The following is a 27,181-nucleotide window of genomic DNA, read 5'->3' on the forward strand; positions in this document are numbered from 1 at the left end:
AGCAGAATTCCTAAGACACACTGGCACATACTATCACACAATCACTTGGAAGTGACTGTACAACTTATGTGCTTTACTGGGATGGAATATCACAGGATGACTCACTGCAGACTTCAGTACCTCACCACAGGAATTTTTTACATTATGTTAAAATATTAGGTGTAATACATGTTATACATATATTACACCTATATTATACATATATATATTATACATATATAATAATATAGGTGTAACACATGTTAGGTGTATGTTATCTGACACACCTGCCTGTTGGTTAATATTCCAAAGAATGGTTTTATGATGTTGCAAGACACCCGATGACCCCAGGATACACCACTGATGATGAGTCCCAGTGCATCCACAAGGTGTATTTTGTATACTATTTGCACAAAACTGAACCAGTCACTGGAACCAGGCAGCAGCACCAAGCATGATTTTTAAATGACAAAGCAATTAAACCTTACAATATGTAAATTATTATTATGTAACTAGCTATATATTACCTATTCAGAAGTAAGGATGTAATCACACTTCGAAAAAAAATCTAAAATGTAGAGGTATATGACTTTTGCCTTATTGGCCTAAGAACATCCCTCTTCAGTAATCTGCCAACATACTCCACTTTCCACTTTGATATGAAAGTATACTTTATATATATATATATATATATATATATATATTAAACAAACAAACAAAAAAAAAAACCCATGGGGTGAGTAATTATGGCCATTGTCACACGCCTCAGTATTTCAAGAGTTAGGCCACTGATTAGGCAGCATTAATATGTTTTGCTTGTGGTTTGTGTTGTGCTCCACTTGTTTCATGTATTGTGAAAACAGAGCGGTCCTGGTTGGTTTTGTGTTATTTAGTCTGAACCTTGAGGCCTAAATAACACCAAACAACATACATAGCAATAATCTTAACAAGTAAAAACAAGCTAATGAAAAATGGCTGCTTGTGGGAGTGTGTGTGCATGTGGGGTTCAGCAGAAACTGTCTCCTACATGCTTGTCTCCTCAGTTTTCTTTGAACTCTCTTGCTATTTTATGTCCTTTCTGTTCTTTTCTCATCCATGTCATGTAAATGTAGCAGAAACAAATAGCACCAGCATGAAAAGTGTCCATCTTCAATACTCAAAAATCAGTCCTACACAGATGCGGTCTGAATCCTAAAGGACGCTAACACTACTTTGCTGGAAGTCAGTACCCATCCCTAGTCTTGGCTTCCAAACAGAGCATGATGAGCAGCTAAGCTAACAGCTGAAAGCTCTTCCAATGGCTGGACCCGCTTGGTGCGCACTTTCAAACACTACGCAACTGTGCAAACGCTAGGCGACGGTGTTCAGTTAGCATGTGCTGCTCTCGAGTCCGAAATGATGAAGTTTACCATTGTCTGGACAAGTTCTGGCAAGTTATATTCATGCTTCCAACCCCAGTCTTTTCTTGCATTGCTGTCTTCAAACTTCATAGGCCAGCTGTCAGCTACGCAGAAGAGAATAAAAATTTGAATTAATCAGAATAAATTTATGTAATCAAAAGTTTTTTTTTTCAGCAAGAAAGTCTATTAATGGAATATTCAGCATAAGTAAAAGTGCAACAATATAATATGCAGTTTACATTACTCCATCTCTGGCCTTAAATGAGCATGAGGATTCTCATCTACCCTTAGCCTCTTACCGATGGCCTGTCTGACTGGGTCGATGTCGTAAGTGATCTGCAGGTCAGGCATATGTTTCTGCACCTCGCGGACCAGCTCCTCAGGGGTGAAGCTCATGGCACCAATGTTATAGGTGCGCATGGTAAGCATCTCAGCAGGGGTCTCCATCACCTCCAGCGTGGCTCGCAGGCAGTCATCGATGAACATCATGGGCAGGCAGGTGTCAGGCTTCAGGTTGCACACAAACTTCCCCGCTTTCACAGCGTCGTGGAACATCTGGACGGCGTAGTCTGAGGAGATAGAGTGGTCACAGTGAAAGCAGGTCTGCAGCAAGCAAGGTCATTTACAACCCCACAGCTGCACAGTGAGGATAACAATGGAAAGGTAACATGGAATGGTAACCTGTGGTTCCTCCTCCAGGCTGTGAGTCTGCCGAAATGATGCCTGGATACCTGAGACAACGGAAGTCAAGGCCATATCTGTGGTGGTAATACTGCCAAGAGCAAAATAAACATTCACTAAGATTTCATCCTGCACCTGGACATGCATATCAGTTACAGTCAGCATTTTGGACAACTTGCCTTGTCTTCCCTCAGTATCTTAACATTTAACATTGCAAAATAAAATGATGGTGAGTAGGTAAGGGTGTACCTCTCCCATCAGCTCAGCATGGACCTTGGACACCCCGTAGATGGTTCGAGGGCGCTGGATGCACAGGTCTGGAGTGGGGTCACGCGGGGACGTGGGGCCAAACGCACCAATGGTGCTGGGAACAAAGAGCCGCACACCATGTTCGGCTGCAACGTCCAGGACATTGTGCAGACCTTAAATAGAGGAAACCCGAGTGGAAGAGAAATAAGCCAATCAGCGCCATCCTGACTTTAACACAGAAAATATGCAAATTCAAATTTTGTCTTTGTCGCTAACCAGTGATGTTGACGTCGCGAGCAAGAGTCACGTTGGCTTCACCAACTGCACTCAGTAGGGCGCTGTAGTGCACCATCCATGTTATACGATTGTTCACAACAATCTCCCGTAAATTCTTGTAGTCCAGTATATCAGAATACATAAAGGGACCTAGAAATCAATAATTACAGTATTAATTACATTGCAACTGTCTGACTGGGTGGTTTGTAATTAAAGTAATATAAATAAAAACAAAAAACACTGTAACCTACCACTTTGGTAAACATGATTTGGGGGCTTTCTAATGTCAGAAAGAATGACATTGTTTTTTCCAAATCGCTTCCTGCAAAAAAAAAATGGTAAACTGCAATACAAACTGTTATTTGATAACAGTGATATTTGATATCACACTGCTCACAAGCATTTCAACTTGTCAAAAATATCACAAGAGTGTGGCTGAGTTTTTTTAAACCAGACCTACCGAAGGAGCCCAGCCAAGCCAACGCCTAGCTGTCCAAGTCCCCCTGAAACAAACAGAGAAAATATCATCAGTGACATCAGCCGTCTGTTGCCAAGGAAACTAACAATTTTTCTAATGACTTTTAGAAGAAAGATGCTCTTTCTGTAAGAAAGACGCTCTATGTGGACATCTGCAGGGAGATAGGCCACACTACTGGCTGTAAGATGACGGGTTTCAAAGTACAAAACAACTGAGTTCATCAAAGCAGACATTACAATAATGGTTTCGCACCAGTGATGAGAACCTTGGGATGGTCAGTCTCAGAGAAGGACACGGAGTGAAAGCTGGCGTCGGACGTGACCTGGCGTGGAGAGAAACTAATGCTCCGTGCTGATGCTGAGAGAGGTTCAAAGCCACACCCTGCAGCCAGGAGGGCCTGCTGCGTGGCCTTACTCACAGCTCTGACAAAGGGCATGTCCTGTACTATCAAAACAAGGATGTGAAAAGTAATTTAGTGAAAAGGTATTGTGTGTTAATACAGGACACATTTTTGATGGTGATGACTTATGCCTGAGTCAAATCTACTCATGGTTGTATCAAAGGTGTTTTTTATACTGTCACCTTGCGGGCGTAGCATTATCATCTAAAAATAGCCGGGATGATGAAAGCTTCTCATGAAAGGGCAAATGAACCTAGTTAGCCAACTCGCTGAAATTGTGGGACTCTCACATTTGTGGAGTTTAAGTTGATAAATTCCTGAGCGAGTTTACAACTAATAAGTTTAGCTAATTGGCTGGCTGATTCACTGAAAATTAGGGAGACGATTCAAATCAATTAACTAGTTCTGTCTAGCTACTCTCGTCCTTGGCAGTTGTCTTAAATTACCTCAGTAAACCTGATAACAGCCCTTATGGTTCAGTATTTCAATACCAATAGGGGGATGCAGGATGAAGTCCAGCACAGCAATCAGGACACAGGCCAGGAGACGGCTAGCCACAGTCAAGATCACTCCCCCTTCGGCTGAGGTAAGTTAGCTAACTAGGCTAGCTAACGTTAGTAACCGGTGTTCTAGTACAACGGTGTCTATATCCCTGACCTACTGTACCGGCTAGGACACATACCATGAGCAAATGACAAAGCACTTCTGTAACGTTAGGTTATGTCGCTCTGGATAATATTGTCCGCTAAATGCCGAAAATGTAAATGTAACTAAATTCATCAAGTTATGTGGTGACGCTAGCTGTCCTACCTAGCTTAGCTAATTACCTAGGTTAGTAAGGTAGCTACTAGCTACTTTTCAACAGTCAAAACCCTAAGAGAATTGCTCTTTTCTCATACAAATTACACAACAAAGCATACAACATTATTAAGACTCACCGTTGCCAGAGATAAATGTCCCGTTTAAAGAGAAGGTATCCAGAAATGTTTCAAAATCTCTAGAAAATCATTGATGACTGGACATTTGGACGCTCTAACTGTATATATATTGCGACCTCCCGACGCTCCATAAGTAGCTATTGCATCAGATTCAGCCCTGACTCAGTAAACCAGCCGCTCTCCTCTCCTATTGGACGAGAGAACAGAGGCGTGTCTGTCCGCGGCTTTGAAAACCCTCCCCTTTTGTCCAGCATAACGTATAGGCAGACACAGAATATAGAGATTATAGAATAGTGCTGAATTGTGTGAGTAAATGATAAATGTATTCTAAAAGTGAAAATACTTTTATTTCCATGTAGTAAAGACTTTAAAAAAAACTGGTTCTGTTTTCATTATTGTTGTTATTAGTATTATAGTTTTTATTTTATTTATTTGTTTTTTATTATTTCCACTTGCAGCTGTACTTGATGAACTATTCACACACATAGTTTCATCACAATCTTTTTTGGATTATTAAATCATTTCTGTAAAGAAATTGCTCTGGTAACCAATGAGGAAGGATTTTTGCCCTATACAATTGATATTCAACAGCAAAGACTAAGTATTACTTTAAGTCAGACTGTGTTGATTTCTGCAGTCTACATAGATGCCAGTCAAACTGGCCCAATCATATGGTTCAAGTAGGTATATACACCATGCACATAGACACCTAGAGCAGGTCACATTCACTCTCGCTGATGAACATTTATAGACCGAAATGTACTACAGAAACATAAATAAAACTGTAAATGTTATTGTCATACTCTTTTTAAATAAGTGAAACCTTAATAGTTCAGGACATATTGTATAAATAAATATGTTAATGCTTTTGTGAACCAATGCTCAATGATCTTCATTTAAGAATAAGTTAAGTGGAATGCCAGCCAGCATTTATATAACTATTAGTGTCCTTATATATGGTTTAGGGGTTGAAGTAGCATATTACAACATGGATCAATTGCCAAGAGAGGATAAGTCAAAGCAATGGACAAGCTAATAGTGCAGTACATCATATGAATACTTAAAATGGGCACAGCTACCCAACAACCACTAAGCTCCATTATGTACATATCAAACCCCTCTACAGCATCCAACCTGTCACAATACCACCATATCTGGGATCTCCAGGTGTCATTTAAGTGGGCTCTAGACTGAAATCTCCTGAACACATGTCTGATTGTGTAACATAGCCAACATAACATAACTAAACCATCGCTATCCATTAGCCATCGCTAAACCTTATGAATTAAACTGAAGCTACTTACAATGAGTAAAATAAGTATTTGAACATCCTGCGACTTTGCAAGTTCTCCCACTTAGATATCATGGAGGGGTCTGAAAATTTTCATCTTAGGAGCATGTCCACTGTGAGAGACATAAACAAAAAAAAATCAGGAAATCACAATGTATGATTTTTAATAATTTATTTGTGTGTCTTTTCTAAATGGGAGAACTTGCAAAGTCGCAGGGTGTTCAAATACTTATTTCACTATATACTTATATCACTATAAGTGTGCTGAAAGATATATTTGTAATTTCAAATCCCCTAATTGCAAAGGACTAAGGATGTTTACCAACATAAATAAAAATGTAAAATTATTTAAATAAAAATATATACTTGAATGTTATTTCAAAGTCACAGTGAATTGGAAAATGAAATATTTCTGAGGTATGCCCCTTTTTCTAATTGTAAGATGTACCAATTTCATAGGTGTTTACTCATTCTAAAAAAAGACAAATCTGCCCTTAGACTGCAGTCTTCAAATACTCATTTTCTACATTAACAAGAACAACTAGAAAGCTGACAAAAGATGGATGAGCCTCAGGCTTCATCATATCACTGAGTACACCTGCAATTTCATGTGTTTTTTGTTTTTCTTACTTTTGCTAAATAAATACATAGTCAACTATATATTAAGCACGTCATTTCTGCACTCAAACCATTTCAGTTCACCAAAATTCCAAGAAAAGTTAAATTGTATTAGACTGAGTGACTAGAATAATCTGGCTATGTTATTTCATGTCTGTTCTAGTTACGGGCACATGAAAGCAATCTTCATCTCCAGGGTTTTCCCTATAGTTATCTCCCCTACATTATTCACTCCACACTCGTGCATTTACCCTCTTTGCCCTAGGGAAGATTACTGATACAGCATTTGATTTCATAAAAATGGCATGGTGTTCAGAAGGAGTAGCAAAATACACACACACACACACACACACACACACACACACACACACACACACACACACACACACACACACACACACACACACACATATTTTCTTTCATAAAAATTGCATGCTCTTGAGAAAAAGAAGAAGTAGCAGTAAGCCACACACACACTCACATGCTTTTGCACTGAGTGGGTTTCTAAATGTTACAATTTCAGGCTCAGTCACCAAAGTAGTCAAGAGAAGGCTTTCTACATCATATTTCATATGATAGACATCACTTGAGTGTATTTGAATATGTTTTCTCATAAATACACATCATACTTTCAATAGGTTTGGTTTAGAGTTTGGAAGGCTGGCTAATAGAAGATATAAAAGAGGCTTAGAAGTCTGAAAGCCTGTTTTAATGGGGTAATGACAGTGTCTATAAATTGTCCATCTCTGAAGTATTAATCCTAATTGAAAATGTATCAATATACAAAACAGATTAAATTAACGTATTTGACATAAATATATAACAATAATAACCTAGTGTTCTAATGTTAACATCATATTAGCACAGCAGCATTAATTAGTTAATTAATTAGAAAAAGCTGATTGCCACCCGATATGCCATTAATGATGATGTAACTGCCCAGAACGTAAGAGCTCTGCACTGAACACTGGATGCTGTTAACCTACCAGTTACCTTTTAACTTTCACAGAAACCAACATGTTCTAAAAGTGTTTCGACCTTTCGATTCGAATTTCTTCATAACTATGAAGAAGTCAGTGGTCTCCAACCACACCAATGGCAACACATAAAAGAAATGATGCAGAAAATGAGAGAATGAGAAGGGTGAGGTCTGAAGACTGAAAATGGGCAGATTCTAAGAGACATAAAGACACTTTGAAAAAAATGTCATTCAGAAAAATGAAAAATCAGAAAAATGTCATTATTATTAATATTCTTATTATTATTTTAGTAGTAGTAGTTGTATAATGTAGCAGTTGGGTTATTATTTCAGTGGTTCACATCGTATTTCTTATTAATAACTACTTAATACCGGTAAACAAAGTACAATACTTGATCGTTGACTCGGTTAACTAATCTTAACTTAATCTTGATTTAATCTTAAATGTCAAGATTTTCCTGTTCGACGTCACCACCCGTAAAACGTTTTTCTCAATTACCCTATCCCATATCAATTGTGCATTTGCGGTCCTCTGTATTAGAAAGACGATGCTCGTATATATCGATTAATTAAACGACAGGATTGGCTAATTAATTTCTTGCGGGGGGGGGGGGGGGGTAATAACGTACAGGTATATAGGAAGTGACGTCACTAACCCCGGAAGGGGGACGAAGTGTTTCAGAGAGCAAGATGGCAGCAAAATCTGATGGTGTGGGGGTCGTTACCGGTTTCGCCCAACTGCACAACCAGGACGAAACAGGGGGGAACGGGGATGAGGATGCTTTGGACAGTGCGGCTATACACATCTGCCACTGCTGCAACACCTCGTCTTGTTACTGGGGCTGTCGGAGCGCCTGCCTGCACTCCCTCCTGGGGAAGGGGAACGCAGCCAGGCGGCCGCAGCCAGAGGAGCGCCTGTGGTTGGACTGTCTGTGGATCGTCGTGGCGTTGCTGGTGTTCTTTTTGGATGTAGGTACGGACGTGTGGCTAGCCGTCGACTATTATTACAAAAGGGACTATCTGTGGTTCGGGCTCACCCTTTTCTTTGTGCTGGTTCCCTCGGTGCTGGTCCAGATTCTAAGCTTCAGGTGGTTCGTTCAGGATTACACCGGGGGTGGGCTCGGGGATGTCGAAGGACTCAGTCGGGCAGCAACGGCTGGACTAAGCGCAGGCGTCTATAACAGGGACATGTGCTGTCAGATCTCCATCTGGATATGGCAAATATTTGTCCACATTCTTCAGATGGGGCAGGTGTGGAGGTAAGATTGAGATTTCTGACATCAATGTAATCTAAAGCACTCTCTTACACACACACACGCGCTCCCTCTCACTCACTCATTCGCACGCACGCACACAGACACACTTCTCGTTTGTGCACTCGCACACACGTGCACGTTTTTGGCGCGCGACACCTGAGACAACAAACTGCTTCAAATGCTTCGCTCCGCTCCAGGTCGTGGGTTACGCGCAATTAAACCTTTATCCGATTAACGGCGCCATCTGTGTGAAATGAGTTGTGCAGTTGAATTTATTGAATTCCTCATGTTGGAGTGTAGGAAGGTCGATTTGGTCATCATTTTCGCTGGACACTGGCGCACTCGACGCACGGAGGAAGCTCCCCCGGAGCCTTGTACGCTGGCGCGTGGGCTCAGCAATCACGCTCGCGCGCCCGCATGACATCATATCAGCCTGTACGCGCAGCACCTGGATGTGCGTTGACCGTGTCTGGAGGCGATTATGGGTCGACTAATCGCAAACACACTGACACCTCGTCGACGATTTTGACATTTCACTCAGCAGTAGCTAAAACATCTCAGGAAATTGTAGTTGGGACTGAACATACATTGAATGTGTTTATTTATATTTGACACATTTTGCTGTTGGGTCTGTCACGTTTCAGGCTGTCAGCCTTCAGGTGGAAAGACAGATTTGCCGCGGCCTTTTAGGTGTGAAATCAATATAGATGGTAATTAGTTTACCTAAATGACCTCTAGAAGAGGTCGTGTGGGGAACGTTGATTCTCTGGTGAAAATCGAGTAGGATTTTTTTTACCGCAATCAAGCAGCAGTGCTGGTGGGTTTGCAGGTTAATCATCGTGACCACTAAATTCAAGCGGCTCAAGCTTTTCCGTGACCATAAGCCATGGAGCAGCATGACTGAACGGTGGTTAGTTGAGCACGTCAGGTCTCATTAGGCACACGACATTCCTCTGGTAGGATCGTCTTAAATGCATTTACGGATCCAGTGTGCTAAAAGAAATCCAAATTTTGGTCTTTCAGTAGGGATATAAATGTCAGCGATCAGCTTGGACGCATCGTCTAAGCCTCCCAAAACTTTTATACATGTGAGTGAGAAACTACTGAAAAAGCCTCGATATTGATTATTTGTTTATGCTTTTAATGATATTTTGCCTCATAGACTAAACTTCTTTACATCAGCAAGTTGTCCATTTGTTGCACATATATGCCCAGTTGTTACATTGCGATGTATTACCTGGACTAGAGTCTGTTGTCAGTTTAACTACTTAGGCCTGGATTATAGTCTGTTGTCTGTTTAATCACTTGGGCCGTACTAGACTACCTGTACTTTTATGCCTTGATTCATGCACTGCTGAACTTTTCTCCTTTTGACTGCTTCTCTTCCCTCATTCCAAGGATTCCCTGCATTTTTAAATCAATGCTAAACTTTTCTGTAGAAAGTAAAAAACAAAAAAGATGACTTTCTTGACAGTGAATTGTGAATTGTATACATTTTCATTTTATAGTGAATCGTATACATTTTGTATGTCCTAGACAGTACTCTGTGAGTCTGTTTAAGTTTTGAGGCACTGTTAGATTAATTATTTAACAGTGTATTGAGCACATGGTGGTTAAATGTTGGAACTCGTTCTAGTCTGTTATGCTCTGCAGAGGAGTAGATGGTTATCCTGGCTGATTGCTGCTCCGTGATTGTCCCATCAAGCGCACGGCAGGCACTGGGCTGGCAGGTGGGTGCACAGCGTTGGTTCCCTCCCTGCTGGCCTCGCTTAGCCTGACTGCATATGCACATATGCTGCCCTTGGCAAAAGCCGACCATGATGAGTCTTGATTGGAGCAGTAAGAGCCCCGGCCCCCAGCCTGATGAAGAGTTGGGTAGGCACGAAAATCCCCTGCAGCATTACTGCATTTCTCACAGTGGAAATCTTTGATTTGTAGTTTTCTTATATTAAATTTAATTAGATCTAGACCAAGACCATGATGAATGATTCAGTGCATTATGCTTTTAAAAGATCTGACCTGGGCCCAATCAACTTTTTCAGACTTCATAACATAAGTCAGTAAGTGTATAGAGGTAGGACTGAAGCAAGATGTCTATCCAAACAGAATCTTCACAGGTCCAAGTGATGGGTTTGACACACTAACCTGAATTTCCCAGTCTGTGTTTAGTGCACTCCTGATAACCCCACACCTCCACACTAGTACCTCACACACCTTCACAGCATGCAATATACAGTCTCCACTCAACCATTATATCATGTAGTTCACGTTCCTGCTTGTACATCCTGGTTTACAGTCGCAACTTCACAAAATGCAGTGCAGTTTTTTCAGGTCCACTTTGAGGACACCAGTCCCATTGAACACATTCATCATCACTTAAATGAATGTGCTGGCTCTCTTGGATACAGGCTACAAATAAAACCACACCAAGGTGGTTTTGAAATTCTGGCTAGACACAGCAATAATACAGTTTTTTACACTTGAGCAATGCAACGGATCCTCCTCTGTGTATTAACCTCTCCATCAAGAGCCCCAGCTGTGCGGTGTGATGATGGTGGGAAACAGTACAGCATAGTGGAAGAGGCAAAACGTTTAAGAGGGTGGAAAAAACAGACAGGCATTCAGTGAAAAGAAAGGAGAATGAGGCCAAAAAGAGACTCCATCTCCAGCTCAGACTGAAGATCAGCCTTTTGATGGTTAAGACCTGACAGGAGTGGAAGAATAAGTATTAATGGCTCATTGTGATGGTTCCAAATGCAGGAGAGATTTGTGTTTCTACGGCCTCAGGGATGTGTTTCTGAATAATTGCCTGCATGAATGAACAGCTTCTGCTCAAGGAGTTCCGCTGCTTTAAATTGCCTGTCGTACGAAGATATGAGACTGATCTGCAGTTCTTTTAATGAATACTTCTTGTCACTTTCTTCTCGGTTACTGTTCTAAATACCCATGGCTTTATTAAAATGTAATACTGCATGCAGAACCAAGTACTGAATCTTGTATAATAAACCTCCACAGGGACTAGCACTGAAGAGTAGTGAAGAGAGCAGCAAACCGCATGTTCAGTGCTCCCTGCAAGTAATAGCTTCATTATCCAAACCCAGAAACAGAATGTGTCATTAAACGTACCTTAAGTAATTGGACTCCAACTATGTTTTAATAATAACACCATTTCTAATAAGGTTTTAAATTATCTGCCACTGAATGAAGGTAAAGAGAAACTAATTTTGTTTGTTTGGGGTGTCTGAGGTAATTGTTATGGCCCCCTCCTCCATGATGGCCCCCCATTATGTGTTTGGTGAGTTTTTGATGTGGCTGTGTTTGAGTCTTGCTGTCTGCCACACCCCCCTCATTATGTGCCGCACCTGTGTCTTGTTATATCCCTTGTTCGCGTGCGTATTTAAATTCCTGTGTTGCTTTATTTTCTTGTCAGTTGTTGGCCAGCCCAGAGTGAGTTACGAGCTGTAGCCAGTGTGTTAGATTAATGAGCATCTTCGTGTGTGTAAACCAGTTTCATTTTGGTTTCACCGTTTGTGTTAATGAACATCATTGTTCCTCTATTGACCTCGCTTCACCATCCTGCCAAACTCCTCCTAATATGACAGGGTGACTGACCGCCAACGGAAAAAGGGGTGTAACAAAGAGGAAGCAATGCTGCACCAGCTCTGCCATGGAGGCAACGGTGCTCAGCGCTGCTCAACCGGCTCACTAGCTGCGTATGCAGGGGAACTCCCCTGGACTTTCTAACTGGGGGTAGTCGACATCTCCCTGGGACAATTCCCTCAGATCAACAATTTTAAACTTCTACAGCCCCCACTGATGTCCTTGAGGTATCATCATGTCTTGCATTGGGAGTACTGACTCCACTGGCGCCTAGAATCCACTGACGACATCCAGAGTCCTTACGTATCACTCCAGAGCCGAGGCGTCTACCCGCAGGACCACCAAAGGGGAGGACGTGCCACCTGAGCTCATAGAGGTGCTGCTGCAGGCGAAGCACTATCGGCCAGCCGGTGCCAGCCGGTGCCAGCGGCTGGGGAGTTTTCTGTAACCGGAATATTTTTCCCCTTTTTGTCGGGTCCTATTGTGTGTGTCGGTGTCACTGTTGACGTCCCTGTTCCCATCAACGTTACCCTGTCTGTACCAGTGTCTTCCTCTGTGTCCATCCCTCTTCCAGTCAGTGCACCTGTCCCTGTGCCAGTGGTTGTCTTGGTGCTTGATGTCCTCTGTCTTGCCAGCGCCAGACCACTTTTGCAGGTAGTCAGCCCTGGTCCATTGTGCCTTAGACTGGCGCTTCGGGGGACGTTACTGTAATGTCACCCCGTAACATTGCTGTTTCTCTATGGACTTCACATTTGGCATCCTGCCTATGTCCTCATTCCTCCTAGTGTGACCAACCATTATAGGTCAGTTTCTAATACAGATATAAGCCCTATAGCGACACATGTAAAGATACTTATTTTTTAACAATGCAAGACATGGATTTTGAAAAGAAGTGCTTTATACAGAAGTAGATTTATCAGAGAACATCATGGCAATCTTTGGCTGTGGCCTGCAGGGCCTAGAGGTGGATCACTGGATCACTGGGTAATTATAATGGTTTGCACTTCTGCTTCGTTTATGGCAACTTAGTCTATGGGTAATTTTTCTTCAAGTAGGTCAGTCAGAGCCTGAGAGAGAGAGAGAGACACTTTGTAACACAGAGCTAGCCTGTCACACCTAGCTCCGCCCCCTTCCTGTCTGTCTGGCCTGGCTCCTCCTCCTCTGGTCTTCTCTGTTTAGTTCCGCCTCTACATTTGTCATCTGGTTCAGCTGTTGCTTGTTGAGTGTTCATTAAGGTTTGTATAAAGTCTTTGTGTTTTGGGTTTTCTTTGTGGGTCAATGTTATGTTTGTCGGAGTCAGAGTTATATGCTTCTGTGGTTCGTGTTTTCTATCAGGTTCTTGCTGATGCTATTGTTTGTATGTTGTTGTAGGGATTAGGGTTTTCGTGTGCTTCTGTGTTTGTGTGGAAATCAGAGTCTTGTGGTGCGTGTGGTTTATGTTTCCATCTGGTTCTTGTGAGTTCTACTGTTTGTATATTGATGTCAAGTTAAGTTTTGGTTGTGCTACTGTTTGGTTATCTTCCTCTGTGTGACAGTAGCTGTGTGTACTTAGTTCTTGTGTCTATGTGTGAGGTTCGCTTTTGTTATGTTCACGTTTCCCTTTGGATGTTTGGTTTGCCTGGTGTTGTGCACGGTTAGTTGTGGTTGTGTTACATTTCCTTACGTTGCAGTCTAGCTATGTGTCGCCCTGTGTGATTGTGTTCAGTTCTAGTAGCTTACGTGTTCTGTGTTTCCTGGTATAGAGTGTTGTGTAGTATTCTAATGGTTTTCGTTTCCGTATTGTCTCATCGTATGTTTTGGTTCTTTGTATGTATTCATCCTCATGTGCTTTGTGTAATACAAGTGTCCTTTCGTGAGTATCTGTAGTCTGTTTGTCGGTGCTTTATTAACATGCCACGTAAGAGCAAAGCGCTTCGTGCGAATACCACACGGTTAGCCAGTATGGCTTCCGCTAGTGGCTGTGAGTCCCGCTCTCTTGCGCCTGTGCGTCCGCCCCCTGATCATGGCACACCCCCGACGTTACATAGCCAAAATGAGTTATGTGAGTGAAAGCCAGCTAAAAGCTTGATCCTGTGTTGTTTGGTGTGTTTACTTCTATCCACCATTCAAATAAAAAGCAGAAGGAGTGATTATTTATTTCATTAAAAGAACTCTGAGTTATCATACCTTACTTTTACCCTCTTCCCACCCACGGTTAGTTCTACATTTCACAGCAATATAAATGATGTAATGAAAAATAAATCGGTACTAATTCAATATAATTAAAAATAATTTTGTAATAAATTATAAGAAGTTAATGGATATCTATATAATCAAGGAGATGAGTATTAGGACACCCAAGGCTTCACTAACAACAGCCATTTTATGCAGTTAAATTTTGATTTTGTCTTTAGCCATTCCCCCTCAGGGTCAGCGTTCTCTCATACTTGGTCAGTTTGGTTTAGTTGTATGTTCTTTACCCTCTTCACCCCATTCTCATTTCATGAGTCCATTATTTCTTCTTTTGTTTGTTTTGCTTCAGTTGCCCCGACGGACTGGTGCCCTTACAGAGAAGCTCTTGGGTGTGGGAGGGGGGGGGGGTACACTCAGTCACACAGCAGAGAGGGCAGAGGGACCGGGTGGCCTGCTGGGCATGGGCCAAGCTCCTCGTAAGTCTCTCTCCCTACATTCATCCATACTGTCCTCTTCTGACATTGCCAGATCTTATTTATAAATGACAGCACTGAGCTCTTATACAGTAAATAACTTGGCCTTGTTTTTCACTTGCTCTGTAAAGTATTCTGTATTCTGACTGAGACGAAATGATAACGTTCCACGCATGAATCCTCGCCATTAACCAACATGGCAGCTTGTCTTTCCAGTGTGGTGTCTGTGCGCTGCTGAGGCGTCCACAGCTCAGCTAAGTGTCCCATGTGTTTGTTCGGTGAGGTGAAATAGCTAGGAGAGGTCGTTTAACAGCAAGCGCCATCAAGCTTTTATGGGAAAATCCAAGAGCCCCTTATAGGATTTCACAGACGTGTGTGTCTTTCATTGGAGACGTCGTGCAGTCGGGTTTACTGTGTACCAGATCAATAGAGGAGAACCCCTCTGATGTTATTCCACTGTGTGTATTTACCTTTGTAAAACACGCTGGGTGGGTTCATTGAACAGGCTGCTGCAAATCTTTTCATTCATCAGTTTGCGCTTGTTGTGAGTTGGTCACATGCTTGAAATGCTCCTCTTGTATGTTCCTTGCTTTCTTTTTTTCTTCTTTATGACTCTGACTCTTATGGTTATTTCTTTAGTTAATGAGGTGATGTTTTGTAGTATCAAAATACTACTTAATTTGTAATGACATCTTGTGTATTGATCTATAAATGTTCCCATATATGCACATTTATCAAGATACAAGCTGAAATCTCTGATCCTGCAGCATCAAACTGTCTTAAATGGTAATGGTTAATTTGTGTCCACCTGTCAAGCTCAAAGCTGGGACACAATTTACATTTGGAATCTGTTGGAGTGATTAAACATGAGTACCAGTATGATATTTTAAGTAAGAATTTGATTTTGAAGGTATAGGTTTTTACCCTGCTGAGGCCAAAGGTCTGCTGTTGTATGAAAGCTCTAGTGACCTCTACAAGTGGCATATGAGCTTACCCTACCATAATTCTACAGAGTTGTAGTATTTTCTGTTTCCTCTCGTCTTGATCTTCGCAAAAAACTGCAAACCACTAGCATGTACAGCAGCTTCTGATTCCTCAGTCTCCAAGCTGCACTGTTCCATCATGGCTACAGGTGTGGATCATGTGTGTGTCCTGATTTTCATTAAAACCTGGAGCTCTCTGCGTGGTTGTGGGGGCGGTCAGAATCACCAGTACATTGTTGAGGCTAATTTCCTTCAGTTGCTCATAAGCAGTGTGAGTCATGGCTGGGCTTAATCAGAGGTGCCCGTGAAGGTGTCATACGCAGGTCCTGGCGAGGCTGTGTGATTGCTGGAACCTTCAGGAGGTGGTGATGTTAAAAGCTCTGGAATAATAACTATGTCCATTTTCTACCAGAGTCTTAATACCTTTTTTCCAGATAATGTCCGAGTGTTTTGTACAGAGCTGATCTTGACTCCTTGATGTCTGACTGTGAAATGTTTCTTTTCCACTCTCGCTTTATTTGCTCATGCTGGCAATGTGCTTGTTTTCCCTGAAACACAATTTACAAAGTTTTTTATTTCATGTGAGTTCTTATGCTGCATATGTGATTTATATGACATACAGTAGCAACCTTGAGTGGTATATAAAATGCCTAGTGCGTTGTGTGGAATCGGTCCTTGAAAACTTCCTTCCTTCCTTCACTACATTTTCAATGCAAACTAAATGGATAAGGAACACTTCACTTTTCGTGCACAGCCCACCACAATGCAGTGTGAGGGTATTTTATCGAAGGACAGTCAGAGAGCAGGGCTGGTTATGCTCTTGGACTCCTGGCTAGGTGGCTTAGGCATGGTCCGAAATTGACACGTCACTGGGACATTAATCCTCTTGGCCAGTTTATACGACTTAGAAGTCCCCAAATAGGAGATTATTTATCTTACATTCTTTAATTCTTAATCCTAATAAATCTCATTCAAAGATGCCCTGTTGAGTGACTTATTCTGTAATCTCTTGTTCTAGTATTTTGTTTAGATGTCTCCATTAAAGGTGGATCGGTTTTAACTATGTGCACATAAGCTATCTATTTATCACCTGTGTGTGGTCTATCTATCTTTAGCCTACATGGGAAAATCTCATTACCGTCTGCTTGAACTAATTTCATGGACGTAAATAAATCACAGATCCCCTATGTGCCTCTAGAGTTGTGCTGCCACAGGCGTTCTGTAGGAGAGATGTTTATGTGCCACAGTTGTCCATGTTGCTCAGTCTGTCCACATTTGAGTTCCGTACTAGCTGTCAGTTCACTCAGTCTAAAACTGCTGTAGAACACCCATTACATGGTCCAGCTGTACTGGGAGCTGGAATAGAACCCATATACAGCTTAGTTGTGAGCTGGCTGACAAGTGACTTCAGAACTTCACATTTTATAATTGCAGAATACGTCTCAAATTTCTCTGGAGGCACTTTACAGAGGCATGTCAAAGTTAACTTCCTTACTGCATCATTCTTTTTAGTCACTGAAAAAAAGGATTTTTGTGAGACAGCTTTGTGGGCTCAGATCAGCTAATGTAATATCATGAGAGTGGTACCACACTGGCTGTCTGGCTGCAGGTGCATGAGAGCTACTTCTGAAGCATCGTGACCTTCATCAGCTCTGTGGCGGTCATGTTATTGTTGTGTGATGAATTCTTAGTTCCATTTTAGCTAGCATAGGTCTGAATCATTAAAGATCAGGATGGGTAGAAGGTTATTCAAATAACTGCATTCCTGCATTGAATAAGTTGAATAAGTACATCTTATGGCTATGGTTCATGAGAGAGACGTGACCATTAACTGTTTAGTTATAACGTCATTATGAATGTGACCTGATCCATTTGATGCTTTCTCATTCAACACACTTAAAAACACATTCAGATTGTCAAATTCCTGTCAACTGTGTCTCCTTTCTGAACAGGTACATCCGCACTATGTACCTGGGTGTGCAGAGCCGGCGTCAGACGAAACACAGGCGCCGTTTCTACTGGGCTATGATGTATGAGTATGCCGATGTAAGCATGCTTCGGCTGCTGGAGACCTTCTTGGAGAGCGCCCCCCAACTGGTGCTACAGCTCTGCATTATGATTCAGAGGAACCGAGCAGAGACACTACAGTGTAAGACATCCCCCATTAACCTCCAGTTACTGTCAGTCATTCCGGTTAGTAAGGTTTGAGAAAAAATATGTAATGGTTTACTGGGCACAGGATATGCTAGCCAGTTAGTGAAGCATAACTGTAAAGCACTTTTAGTCCATTACATGGCTTGATCTGAGAGTGGGAAGCCCTGGCCAGAGTGTTTTCAGTGGCTACGCACAAACCAGCAAACTGGTAAGTAGTTGCCAATACTCAATGTATTTCCACTACATGCCTTGCAGGTGTGTCCTTATTATCGTCACTGCTCTCCTTGTCCTGGGTCTTGGGGTCCTACCATAAGCTCCTGAGGGACTCCAGAGACGACAAAAAGAGCATGAGCTATCGAGGTGCTCTCATTCACATATTCTGGAGGCTCTTCACCATCTCCTCACGGGTGCTCTCCTTCGCCCTCTTCGCCTCCATCTTCCACATCTACTTTGGCATCTTCGTGGTGGTGCATTGGTGCGCCATGGCATTCTGGATCGTGCATGGCGGCACGGATTTCTGCATGTCCAAGTGGGAGGAGGTGCTGTTTAACATGGTTGTTGGTATCGTGTATATCTTCTGCTGGTTCAACGTGAAGGAAGGCAGGACCCGGTATAGGATGATGATCTATTACTTTGTGGTGCTGGCTGAGAACACGGTGCTTACCTGCCTGTGGTACGCGTACAGGGATCCGGCCACCACGGACTCCTATGCAGTACCGGTGCTTTGTGGAGTCTACTTAAGTTTCGCCTCAGGGGTGGTCTTCATGGGCATCTACTACGGTGTCCTTCACCCCATGGGCCCTAGGATCAGGGTGCTAGCCAGCTCCTGCTGTGCTGAGCTCCTCTGGGGTCTCCCGCTACCACCCGAGGCTGAGCCAATGGCCCCCACCCCTGGTCCTCATGCCTCTCAGCCCACCCCAACCCGGGTGTCCTCACTAGGATATGGCCAGCATGACGACTTGGCCGCAGACACCTGCCTGCCTGTGTTCCAGGTGCGCTCCTCCGAGCCCGCCACACCTTCGGGCCGCTACAGGTCTGAGGGGCCCCTCATCAAAATCGACATGCCCAGGAAGCGCTACCCAGCCTGGGACGCCCACTTTGTGGACAGACGCCTTAGGAGGACTATAAATATCCTGCAGTTCATCACCCCTGCGGCCGTAGGGATCCGTTACAGGGATGGCCCACTGCTCTATGAGCTCCTGCAGTACGAGTCCTCTCTGTGACCACATCCTCTTTTCCACCCTCTTCTATCTGACTCTCACTTTTTTCTCATACCATCTCATGCTTTTTCTTTTTTAAATTTGTATTAGTTCAAAATATGTCTTTTTTGCAAGTTTTTATTTTTTCTATCTTTAATATCAATAATTTAATGTGAAACTTGATCACATATATATATTTTTTTTATAAGTTTCAAACTTTGAGTGTATATTTAGTTCTTCATAAGCTTTTTCTTTATTAAGGTTCTGTTTTAAAGACGTCAGCTTCCCTTTGAAATAACATATATCTTCAATCATGGTGTTTACAGCAGGCTAAAAACTATTATACTGGAAAAATGGAGGTAGATCAACCATGCCAGCAAGTCCTATCAATCCCTTGTTATCTGAAGAAGTGAAACACTACCTTCCATCGTACCTGTGAGTTACTGTTATATTTAGTTGTCTTCCACACTGTGTGTCAGCCTGCCAGTGTCCTGAAGGGTTCCAGTTTTTGGCTGGATCTTAGACTGACCTCTGCAGGCAAAAGCCTACAACCATTTAGACTGATTACGCAATGGCATTCATTGTCTGACTGCCTTAAAATAACTTAAAGGGAAGTTGTTTTCAGAAATGTTACTCATGGAAGATATACCTCATTAACTCAGTATCGCCTAGCTTTCAGTAAAAAAAAAAACCTCACATAGCCCATTTCCCACAGTGTGTTAAATATGTATTAACATTATATTAAATATGTATGGACAGCTTATGAGGTAAGACCACAGTATTCTCTGAAATTAGTTCCTTTGTACACAGCTGAGAAAGATATATTATACTTCAGAGCATTGTATTCTCGCTCGTTGAGCGATCCCTACTTGCTCAGTGAAAAGCACAGTAAAGTCCTCTCAGAGGCAGCATCGTGTCAGTGGTCAGGTAGCTCTCCTCCATTTTTCCTGGCTTCCTGCAATCATTTTCTAGCTGGCGTTCCCACAGTGTTCAGTCCCATCCTCCATGTGGTCAAACCAGAATTCCAAGTAATAGATTTATGAGGTGCAAAAGTTTGTCAGATGTTCCGTATGGAATCATGACATGGATTTTTTTTTTCCTTCTTAATGTTGCAATTTTTACCTTTACTTTTATTCAAGCTATATTGAACAGCTAAACTGATAAAGATGGAAGTTATCTTTGGCTGAATATATCTGAATGGTTTTCCACAGAGGAGAAGACACAGCAGTGTTCCACAGCAGGACTTTCCTAATTGGTTGTGCCCAAGAGGACGCCTTCCCACGGCACAGGGCTTTCTGCCATCAGCTGAACAATACAAGGCCAAATCACATCCACTACTGTAATCTATTGCAATCCTATCTGCTATTGGTGCACCCAGCTGCCTGTTAACAACGTTGTACCATGAATAGGTGCTTATGGCAAAATCTGTTGAAAAACCTGTTGACCCTAGGCAAGCTGTTAATTGGTTTATATGGTGCTACATTTTTACATAAGTTGGCACTTGGTCATATTCTTTTGTGGTAATTATATAGTTTGAATGGCCCAGTAACACTGCTGAACTGATTTATATTTGTTTGCTTGTTTCTATTCCAGACTGTATATTTGCATCCTGTGCATGATCGTAGTCATTATCCTAGAAAACGTTCAGTTTCTCCCCATTTTGTCAGCCTCATGTTATTTTGCACATTTAGACAGAAATATGTGTCACTTAGATGACAAACACATTGCTGTGGATTTGATCACAGGTTGAGGTTGGCTCGGTGCACCATATTTAGGAGATCACTGCTGTCTTTGACTCCGTTGTGCCTGCAAAGATACTAACAACCACATGCCATGCAGGTGCATCCAATAAGGTGAAGGGTTCTTGCCAGGGATGGAGCCCAGGGGAACAGCCTATGGGGTCTATATTACTGGAGAGAATCCAGATGCTGAGGTAAATGTCTTTTTTTGCCTCTCAATATTTAATAATGTTCTGAAGATGCATAACATTAATTATATGGATTTTAAAAGATCGGGCTGGGGTAAGAGAAGCTCTTGTGTGCTGAGTCTCTTGGGCTGACCCTCTCCCTGGTTGCTGCTAGCCCTTCCCTTAAGTTAGTGTATGGCTCAGGTGGATTCTGGTGCAGATAATCTTGTTTTTTTGTTTTGTTTTGTTTCATTTTTTATGCTGCTGTTCTTTTGGGTTTGGTTTCAAATGTGTTGTGAATTAAGTGGATATTTTTATAATTTAGTACCTCTGCATAAGGAGTAAAAACTGAAACTCGGTAGCTGCTTGAGGTCTGATCGTTTCAGTTCTGCTTGAGGTCTGATCGTTTCAGTTCCAGTTTTGTGCATCCACTATATTCTGGTTCACTGTTGTTTGCTGGAGAATGTCCCATCTAAACTGTTCTAGCATGTTTTAGTTATTTAAATGGGCCTTAATTTGCAAAAAATATTTATATAGATTGCTGCTAGATATGTCCAGTGGAACATTTACCCTCCGGGTGCTAATACACTGTGATGTTTTTTTCTTTTCTCATTGCCAACATCTCTCCACTTGAAATGTGCTCACCAGACAAAGACGTAATGTTGAATCATAAAGCTGAGTTTGTTTTTTTTATGATTCTGTTTATTAAAAATGCTACGTAGAAAATCACACCAACTAAATCCTCAGGAGCTTCCAGTGCTGTCTAAGGATTCAAACTGTATTGTAACTGTGGTTCATCTTTAGGTTTTAGAAAACATGCTCACAACCATTCCCTTTGCACTAGCCTTTATTTTGTGTACTGGAGCATTATTTTGTGATGATGCATGGTCTTGTGGACAATAAGATGCAACTAATCATGGCAACTGTAAACATTTACTCAGTCACATACCTGTCACAGCAGCTTTGTCTTGATAATGGTGTACACACACACAATAATTGTGCATAAGTCATTTAAATTATTTTCTCCATACCTCTCTTTATTTGACTTTGTGGTGCCTTTATATCATCGGTGCTTAAAACCGCCAAGGCAGCCAGTCCAGCAAACAACAATGGCCAGTGCATATGTACGTGGGTTCTTTGCTTTGTTTAATTGTTAATCCTTCCTTTGATGAGACATATATCAACATGTACAACATGTCATTGCAGCGGGTGGTTCTGTATACATTCCAGTGTTGTTGCAGACAGGAGGTGAGGGGGGGGGGGGGGGGGCGTGGGAAGCTCCCAGGCAGAGCCGTTCTCTGCACTGCTCTCGAGAGGATTTTAGCTGAACGCACAGCAATACTAGATATCGGTGACACTTCATATTTACTTACATGATGACTCTGAGGAAGTAGAGTAAACCGTTTCGAGGACTGTAGAGTTGATATTCCTACATTTGATTTACAGTATTGCTCTATTAGTGGGGACTTTTGGGAACAGTATCCTCAAGGTGCTAATGCTGAACCTCCTTTGTATATTCTGGTGGTATGAATATGTAAATAGAACTTCCTGTAAAGCCTTATTGTATATTAATCACTTTTACAGACTGTTCTGTAAACAGAAATGGAACAGAAATTGCTTGTAAATAGTGTAAAACACATAGTTTGGTTATGTACAGAAATGCAGCCTTTTAATTTACTTACAGTGTGTCCTCTTATTTGACAGTGAGTTCATTGGCACTATAAAATGAACATGCACATGGGAGTGATGTTAAACTGTCGAATGTTTGTGGAACAGCCAAAATGTTTTCATTTTCATTCAATTCCAAGCTTTTAAAAATTGGCTTTAAGCAAACTGATATCGTATAAACCCCGTTTCCAGGCCTGGGATGAATATGATAAACGTGGGCTTAACGGAGGTCTCCAGTGTGGAATAGGGTCTTTTTTCATTTAGTAATTATCCACCATGTAAAGGAGCTACTTTCTGTGTTATTTTTGAAATAGATTTACTATTTCATTAACAAAATGAATCTGGTAAAAAATCACGAACATTTAAACATTAGGATCTGGTTTTTTGATAGAAAGTTATTACTCAAAACTATGCAATCTGTGACATGTACAATTACATAATCTATAAATCATACTTATTTTTACACTGAGTACTTTTCTCAGAGTCAGTGTAAGAGAAACGAATATCCTCTGGACTACTACAGATGCACAGAGACCAAAACTCAAACTGCCTCATAGTCCTCAACATTGCATTGACATAATCCTAGTGGTCAGAATCTATAATCAGGGCTTTTGCTTTAATGCTGTTTGGCTGGGCAGTGGAAAGGCATTCTTTCCATATTCACTTTGAGGTTTTTTGACTGCACAACTTTCAGGTGTTTTATGTTCTTTCTTAAATTCGAATAGCTCATTACCTGAACAGAGTCAAGCCTGACAAGTTGTACAAGAACATTTACTCATTGTAGGTCCTCCACACGTTTCCTAGTACACGGTTCTTCAGATACTAAATTTGTTCATTTGTACATATCAAATGCATCTTACTTTGTTTTTAACTAAGCAAACTAAGTGCTCATTGTGTCCTGTCATAAATGTAGTGGTGTTCTTCTTCCTTTTTTATTTTTATCAATATGTAAACAGTGGAATATGTAAACGGTAGAAATGTTCACATTTATTATTTATAATGTCATGGTAAACTATGATTTATGGAGTTGAATCATAGTCAGAAATACCATGACTACATTGAATCACTTCATGTTAGTCAAGTGAAAACCAAAGTACTTTTGGAAATCCCATCTAAATCTCACTTGTCACAGTAGACTTGTGTTAACATCAGCATTACCCTTGTGTTCTGCCCTTGTGTTGTGTTCTGTAGTTTCCTAAAAGGGGACATCACCTTGTCTGGTGGAACTGCGTTTCCTGTTGAAGCACAAGAAAACGTTCTTTGGTATCCAAACAATGCAGTATAATTGCTTCCTCTCTTCTGGTTCTGACACCAGTTGCTTTGCTAAAGAATATCACACCACTTTTATTTTTCTGCATTTAGATAAAGTGAAAATGCAAATACTGTACAAAATGTGTAATTAATAATGTATGCAAAATATATATTTGTTTTCTGCTAATATAATCCATATATTTTGCCAGTGGTATAGAAAACAGGACTTTTGATAAGGTGGTACACTTATTATACATTCAATAGCTTATATTTATGATATACTGTGAAATGAAGCTATATTTCTGTACTTTTTGTCCAATTGTGAGGTGATGGCATCACAACTGTGAGGTCATTATTGTCTACCAATTATTGCTTGACCTAGTATTTTCGCTGTGGACCTCAAAAACCAATTGCCTGGATCATGTAATGGCAACTCCTGTCAAGGAACAGAATGTGCAGACAATTGAAGACAAAGTTTAAGACAAAACATTCTGTGCGACAACTCCAAGTTATCCATTATTACAGCACTCACTGGTACAAATGAAGATATAATAACAATAACAGACCATGGTTATGGTTCTTTAAGGGCTATCAAATAGCTAGACTACATGGTCAAGTATTTTTCGTAATGGCATCAAAAAGTGTAATAGTCAGAAGTACTTTTGCTCTTGTGGAGCAATACCAAATATACTGGCACAACAAGGTGATTGCCCCTTGCTTTCACAGGACTTTTAATGTGCACATTAAAGAGTCTTTACTCACTCATTTGTTTTGTTTGTTTGCTGTTTTTTTTTGTTTTTTGTTTTTGTTTTGCTGGTTTTTGCTTGACATTTTTTGAAAGCACGTGTAATGTTGTAACAATATTTTTATGGTTCTCCACAATAGTCCTGTGTGTTTGAATGAAATCTAGATCTTAATCTGTATGTGTGTGTATGCATGTGTTTCCCCATGTTTGAGATGTTTCCCATGTTTTCATGCTTTACCAGGTTCAATTTACAAGTTTGGCTGAGTGTCTCAGTGTGTCCAACTGGTATCAAATGGATTACTTTTCAGGCTTAAAAGAGTTTAACTTCTGAATAATGTTTTTTTCTATAACACATAAAACAGATCAGATTTGGAAAACTGGTTCTATAATCATTCAGTCCAAAAGACTGAACACTTCTGCTAACCCAGTTAGGGCCAAGCTTTTCACTTCTTGACTCCAGTAGAGAATTCAATAACTGAAGTAATGTTCTTTTGAAATGTCTACACACAGTGAAGTAACATAAGTCATAGCAGAACTGTGAATGAAACAGAATTATAATGTGCACTATGTTTAGTAGCTAGGCAGGGTAGTGCTATAACAGATAATCTGCAAAAAAAATTTTGGTTTGATTCTTTCCGAAAGCACTATGAACATTGCATGATTATCATGATATTCTGTGTAGTTTTTTTTTTCTTTCATATTTCCTCCTCTAAAACACAATTATTAAATGTTAGCAGCATAATTAAATGTCCTACATCTTGCTTATTATTATATTAATACCATGTTACCTCTACCATTAAACAGTACCCAAACACAGAAACAGGGCAAATATTTGGAACTGCATTATATGGAACTACATGTAATTAGATGGATGCCAATGACCAATAATTAGTAATCTAAATAATTAAGATAGCTGGGAAAAAAAAGCTATGCTTTAACGCATCAGACCTAAGTATTACAAAAATGTATATAGCTTTTATATATATATATATTAGCTGGCAGGTGGGGTAGGGGGGCCAAGTTAATCAAAACTTGTTACATAAACATGAAAGTAGCAGACTGCATTGGGTTTTTAGATGTTGAAAAACAAACAAAAAAAAAAGCTGAAAAATGTCCTTATGATATCTAGTCCTGAATGTTAAATGTTTCTGTAATTGGAAATACCTCACCTTACATTACATGTACCTTCCATTTTTTTGTGCCATCACCCAAGACCACGCTTACCTCACGTAGTGCAGTTCATGGCTCTTCTAGAACATTCGGTGTTTTCCTGAAAACAGGCAAGGTACTGCCGCACTTCAGGTGTTGTGCATTCCCACAAAAAGTATTAGGGTTTTTTAGAATAGAAAGGCCTGTATCTAGCAGTGGTAAATTGTTAATCTACATGTAATACCTTTTAAACACAATTGTATCATGTCAATTTTCCTCATTTTAAAAATCAATTAGTGCTTATTAATAAATAGTTTAGTCAGGGCATACATCATCAAAAGTGTTATATTGGATATCACTATAGAGATGTTCCAAAAGAAAAACTGGTCTATCCAGGTACAACTAGGTACAGGTAATTCCTATGCAGAATTAATAAAAAGGAATTTGTTCAAAATAAATATTGCCATCCAAACTGTGTATGACATCAAATAATATGTTTAAATCGTAAAAGTTTTGTTTTTACTTCTAGTAAGATTTGTAGGAAGCATTTCAGTCCTGATTTGTGCTATTCATGACTACAAGCTGGTCTATTTATTTATTCATTCTTTTGGGACACATCTTTTTTGTTGTTTTCTTTGCTTATTTGTTACTTAGGATTTGTGTTTCACATACTTTAAAATGTCTTTAGGATGTTCACATACTTTAAAATGACATTTAACCTTCAATGTCTGACTGGGAGGTTTGTTTTTAACTAAGGTATTTCATTGTAGTATGTTGATCTATGAACAATATTGTTAGTTAATGTTATCTGATTGAAGTAAATGTCAAATAAATATGAGATTCTTTTAATCATAAATGTTATTTATTTTTTTGGATGGTGTAATGTGCTGTCCAGCAGCAGTTTGTAATCTGAATATGTATGTTAGCTAGCCTATCTGACTGATGTGGTTTAGCTGTATCTTTATCAATGAACTGTATGTTTTGGTAGCTTTCGAGATTTGCTGAAATATGAGTTTAGAAAAAATGTCTGTGTAATTTTGCATGGGTATCTAATGGTGCATTGAGGAATACTAAAGATTAAGATTCAGGGGTTTGTTAAGATTTGTTTTTTATCTTGTTACATAGTGTGTAGGGCAGTTCAATGTGACTTTGTGTCAGAATATGATTTTATGGTCCCTTAGTACCTTCAACTGTGAGACTCTTGATCAGACTCCTCCAGACAGCATAGAGACTGAGAGAAGCTGTTTGTTGTGTTATGAGGCACCTCTGAAGTGTTCACCAGCAAGAGCTTTACCTGAAATACTGGCTGATAGATTTCTATTTTAAAAGTATTTTA

General features: G+C 40.6%; 2 protein-coding genes across 6 annotated transcripts; one reads left to right on the forward strand and one right to left on the reverse strand.

Moving 5' to 3' along the window:
* Positions 1-676: 676 nt before the first annotated feature.
* LOC143481176 (L-threonine 3-dehydrogenase, mitochondrial-like) lies at positions 677-4,565 on the reverse strand. 2 transcript variants are annotated; one of them, XM_076979120.1, is made up of 9 exons: positions 4,402-4,565; positions 3,316-3,502; positions 3,046-3,088; positions 2,837-2,907; positions 2,586-2,735; positions 2,310-2,482; positions 2,061-2,151; positions 1,679-1,948; positions 677-1,483 (listed from the first exon to the last, which is right to left on the reverse strand). In XM_076979120.1, the coding sequence occupies exons 2-9, from the start codon at positions 3,497-3,499 to the stop codon at positions 1,344-1,346; spliced, it is 1,122 nt and encodes a 373-aa protein (XP_076835235.1). In that variant the 5' UTR covers positions 3,500-3,502; positions 4,402-4,565; the 3' UTR covers positions 677-1,343. The 2 variants fall into 2 exon arrangements, with proteins under 2 accessions (XP_076835235.1, XP_076835234.1); XM_076979119.1 differs by having other exon boundaries at positions 3,316-3,507.
* A 3,405-nt stretch (positions 4,566-7,970) lies between these two features.
* On the forward strand, positions 7,971-25,839 carry xkr6a (XK, Kell blood group complex subunit-related family, member 6a). 4 transcript variants are annotated; one of them, XR_013121966.1, is made up of 4 exons: positions 7,971-8,548; positions 17,726-17,922; positions 18,183-19,561; positions 20,338-25,839. XR_013121966.1 is itself a non-coding variant. In XM_076979115.1 (4 exons), the coding sequence occupies exons 1-4, from the start codon at positions 7,980-7,982 to the stop codon at positions 19,148-19,150; spliced, it is 1,629 nt and encodes a 542-aa protein (XP_076835230.1). In that variant the 5' UTR covers positions 7,971-7,979; the 3' UTR covers positions 19,151-25,839. The 4 variants fall into 4 exon arrangements, 3 of the variants coding, with proteins under 3 accessions (XP_076835230.1, XP_076835229.1, XP_076835231.1); XM_076979115.1 differs by having other exon boundaries at positions 7,971-8,258; positions 8,364-8,548; positions 18,183-25,839; XM_076979116.1 differs by having other exon boundaries at positions 8,128-8,262; positions 8,364-8,548; positions 18,183-25,839.
* The last annotated feature ends 1,342 nt before the right edge of the window (positions 25,840-27,181 follow it).

This window comes from Brachyhypopomus gauderio, chromosome 17 (assembly GCF_052324685.1).
Source record: "Brachyhypopomus gauderio isolate BG-103 chromosome 17, BGAUD_0.2, whole genome shotgun sequence".
Lineage (NCBI taxonomy): Eukaryota > Metazoa > Chordata > Actinopteri > Gymnotiformes > Hypopomidae > Brachyhypopomus > Brachyhypopomus gauderio.

Bases quoted from the DNA above. Each gene is read 5' to 3' on its own strand.
- LOC143481176 (XM_076979120.1), bottom strand. From the start codon at position 3,499: ATGCCCTTTGTCAGAGCTGTGAGTAAGGCCACGCAGCAGGCCCTCCTG. The intron at 1,949-2,060 runs GTTACCATTCCA...CTATCTCCTCAG, and splicing joins GCCTGGAGGAGGAACCACAG to ACTACGCCGTCCAGATGTTC. The intron at 1,484-1,678 runs GTAAGAGGCTAA...TCTTCTGCGTAG, and splicing joins CCCAGTCAGACAGGCCATCG to CTGACAGCTGGCCTATGAAG.
- xkr6a (XM_076979114.1), top strand. From the start codon at position 7,980: ATGGCAGCAAAATCTGATGGTGTGGGGGTCGTTACCGGTTTCGCCCAA. The intron at 8,549-17,725 runs GTAAGATTGAGA...CTTTCTGAACAG, and splicing joins CAGATGGGGCAGGTGTGGAG to GTACATCCGCACTATGTACC. The intron at 17,923-18,182 runs GTAAGACATCCC...CATGCCTTGCAG, and splicing joins CCGAGCAGAGACACTACAGT to GTGTGTCCTTATTATCGTCA.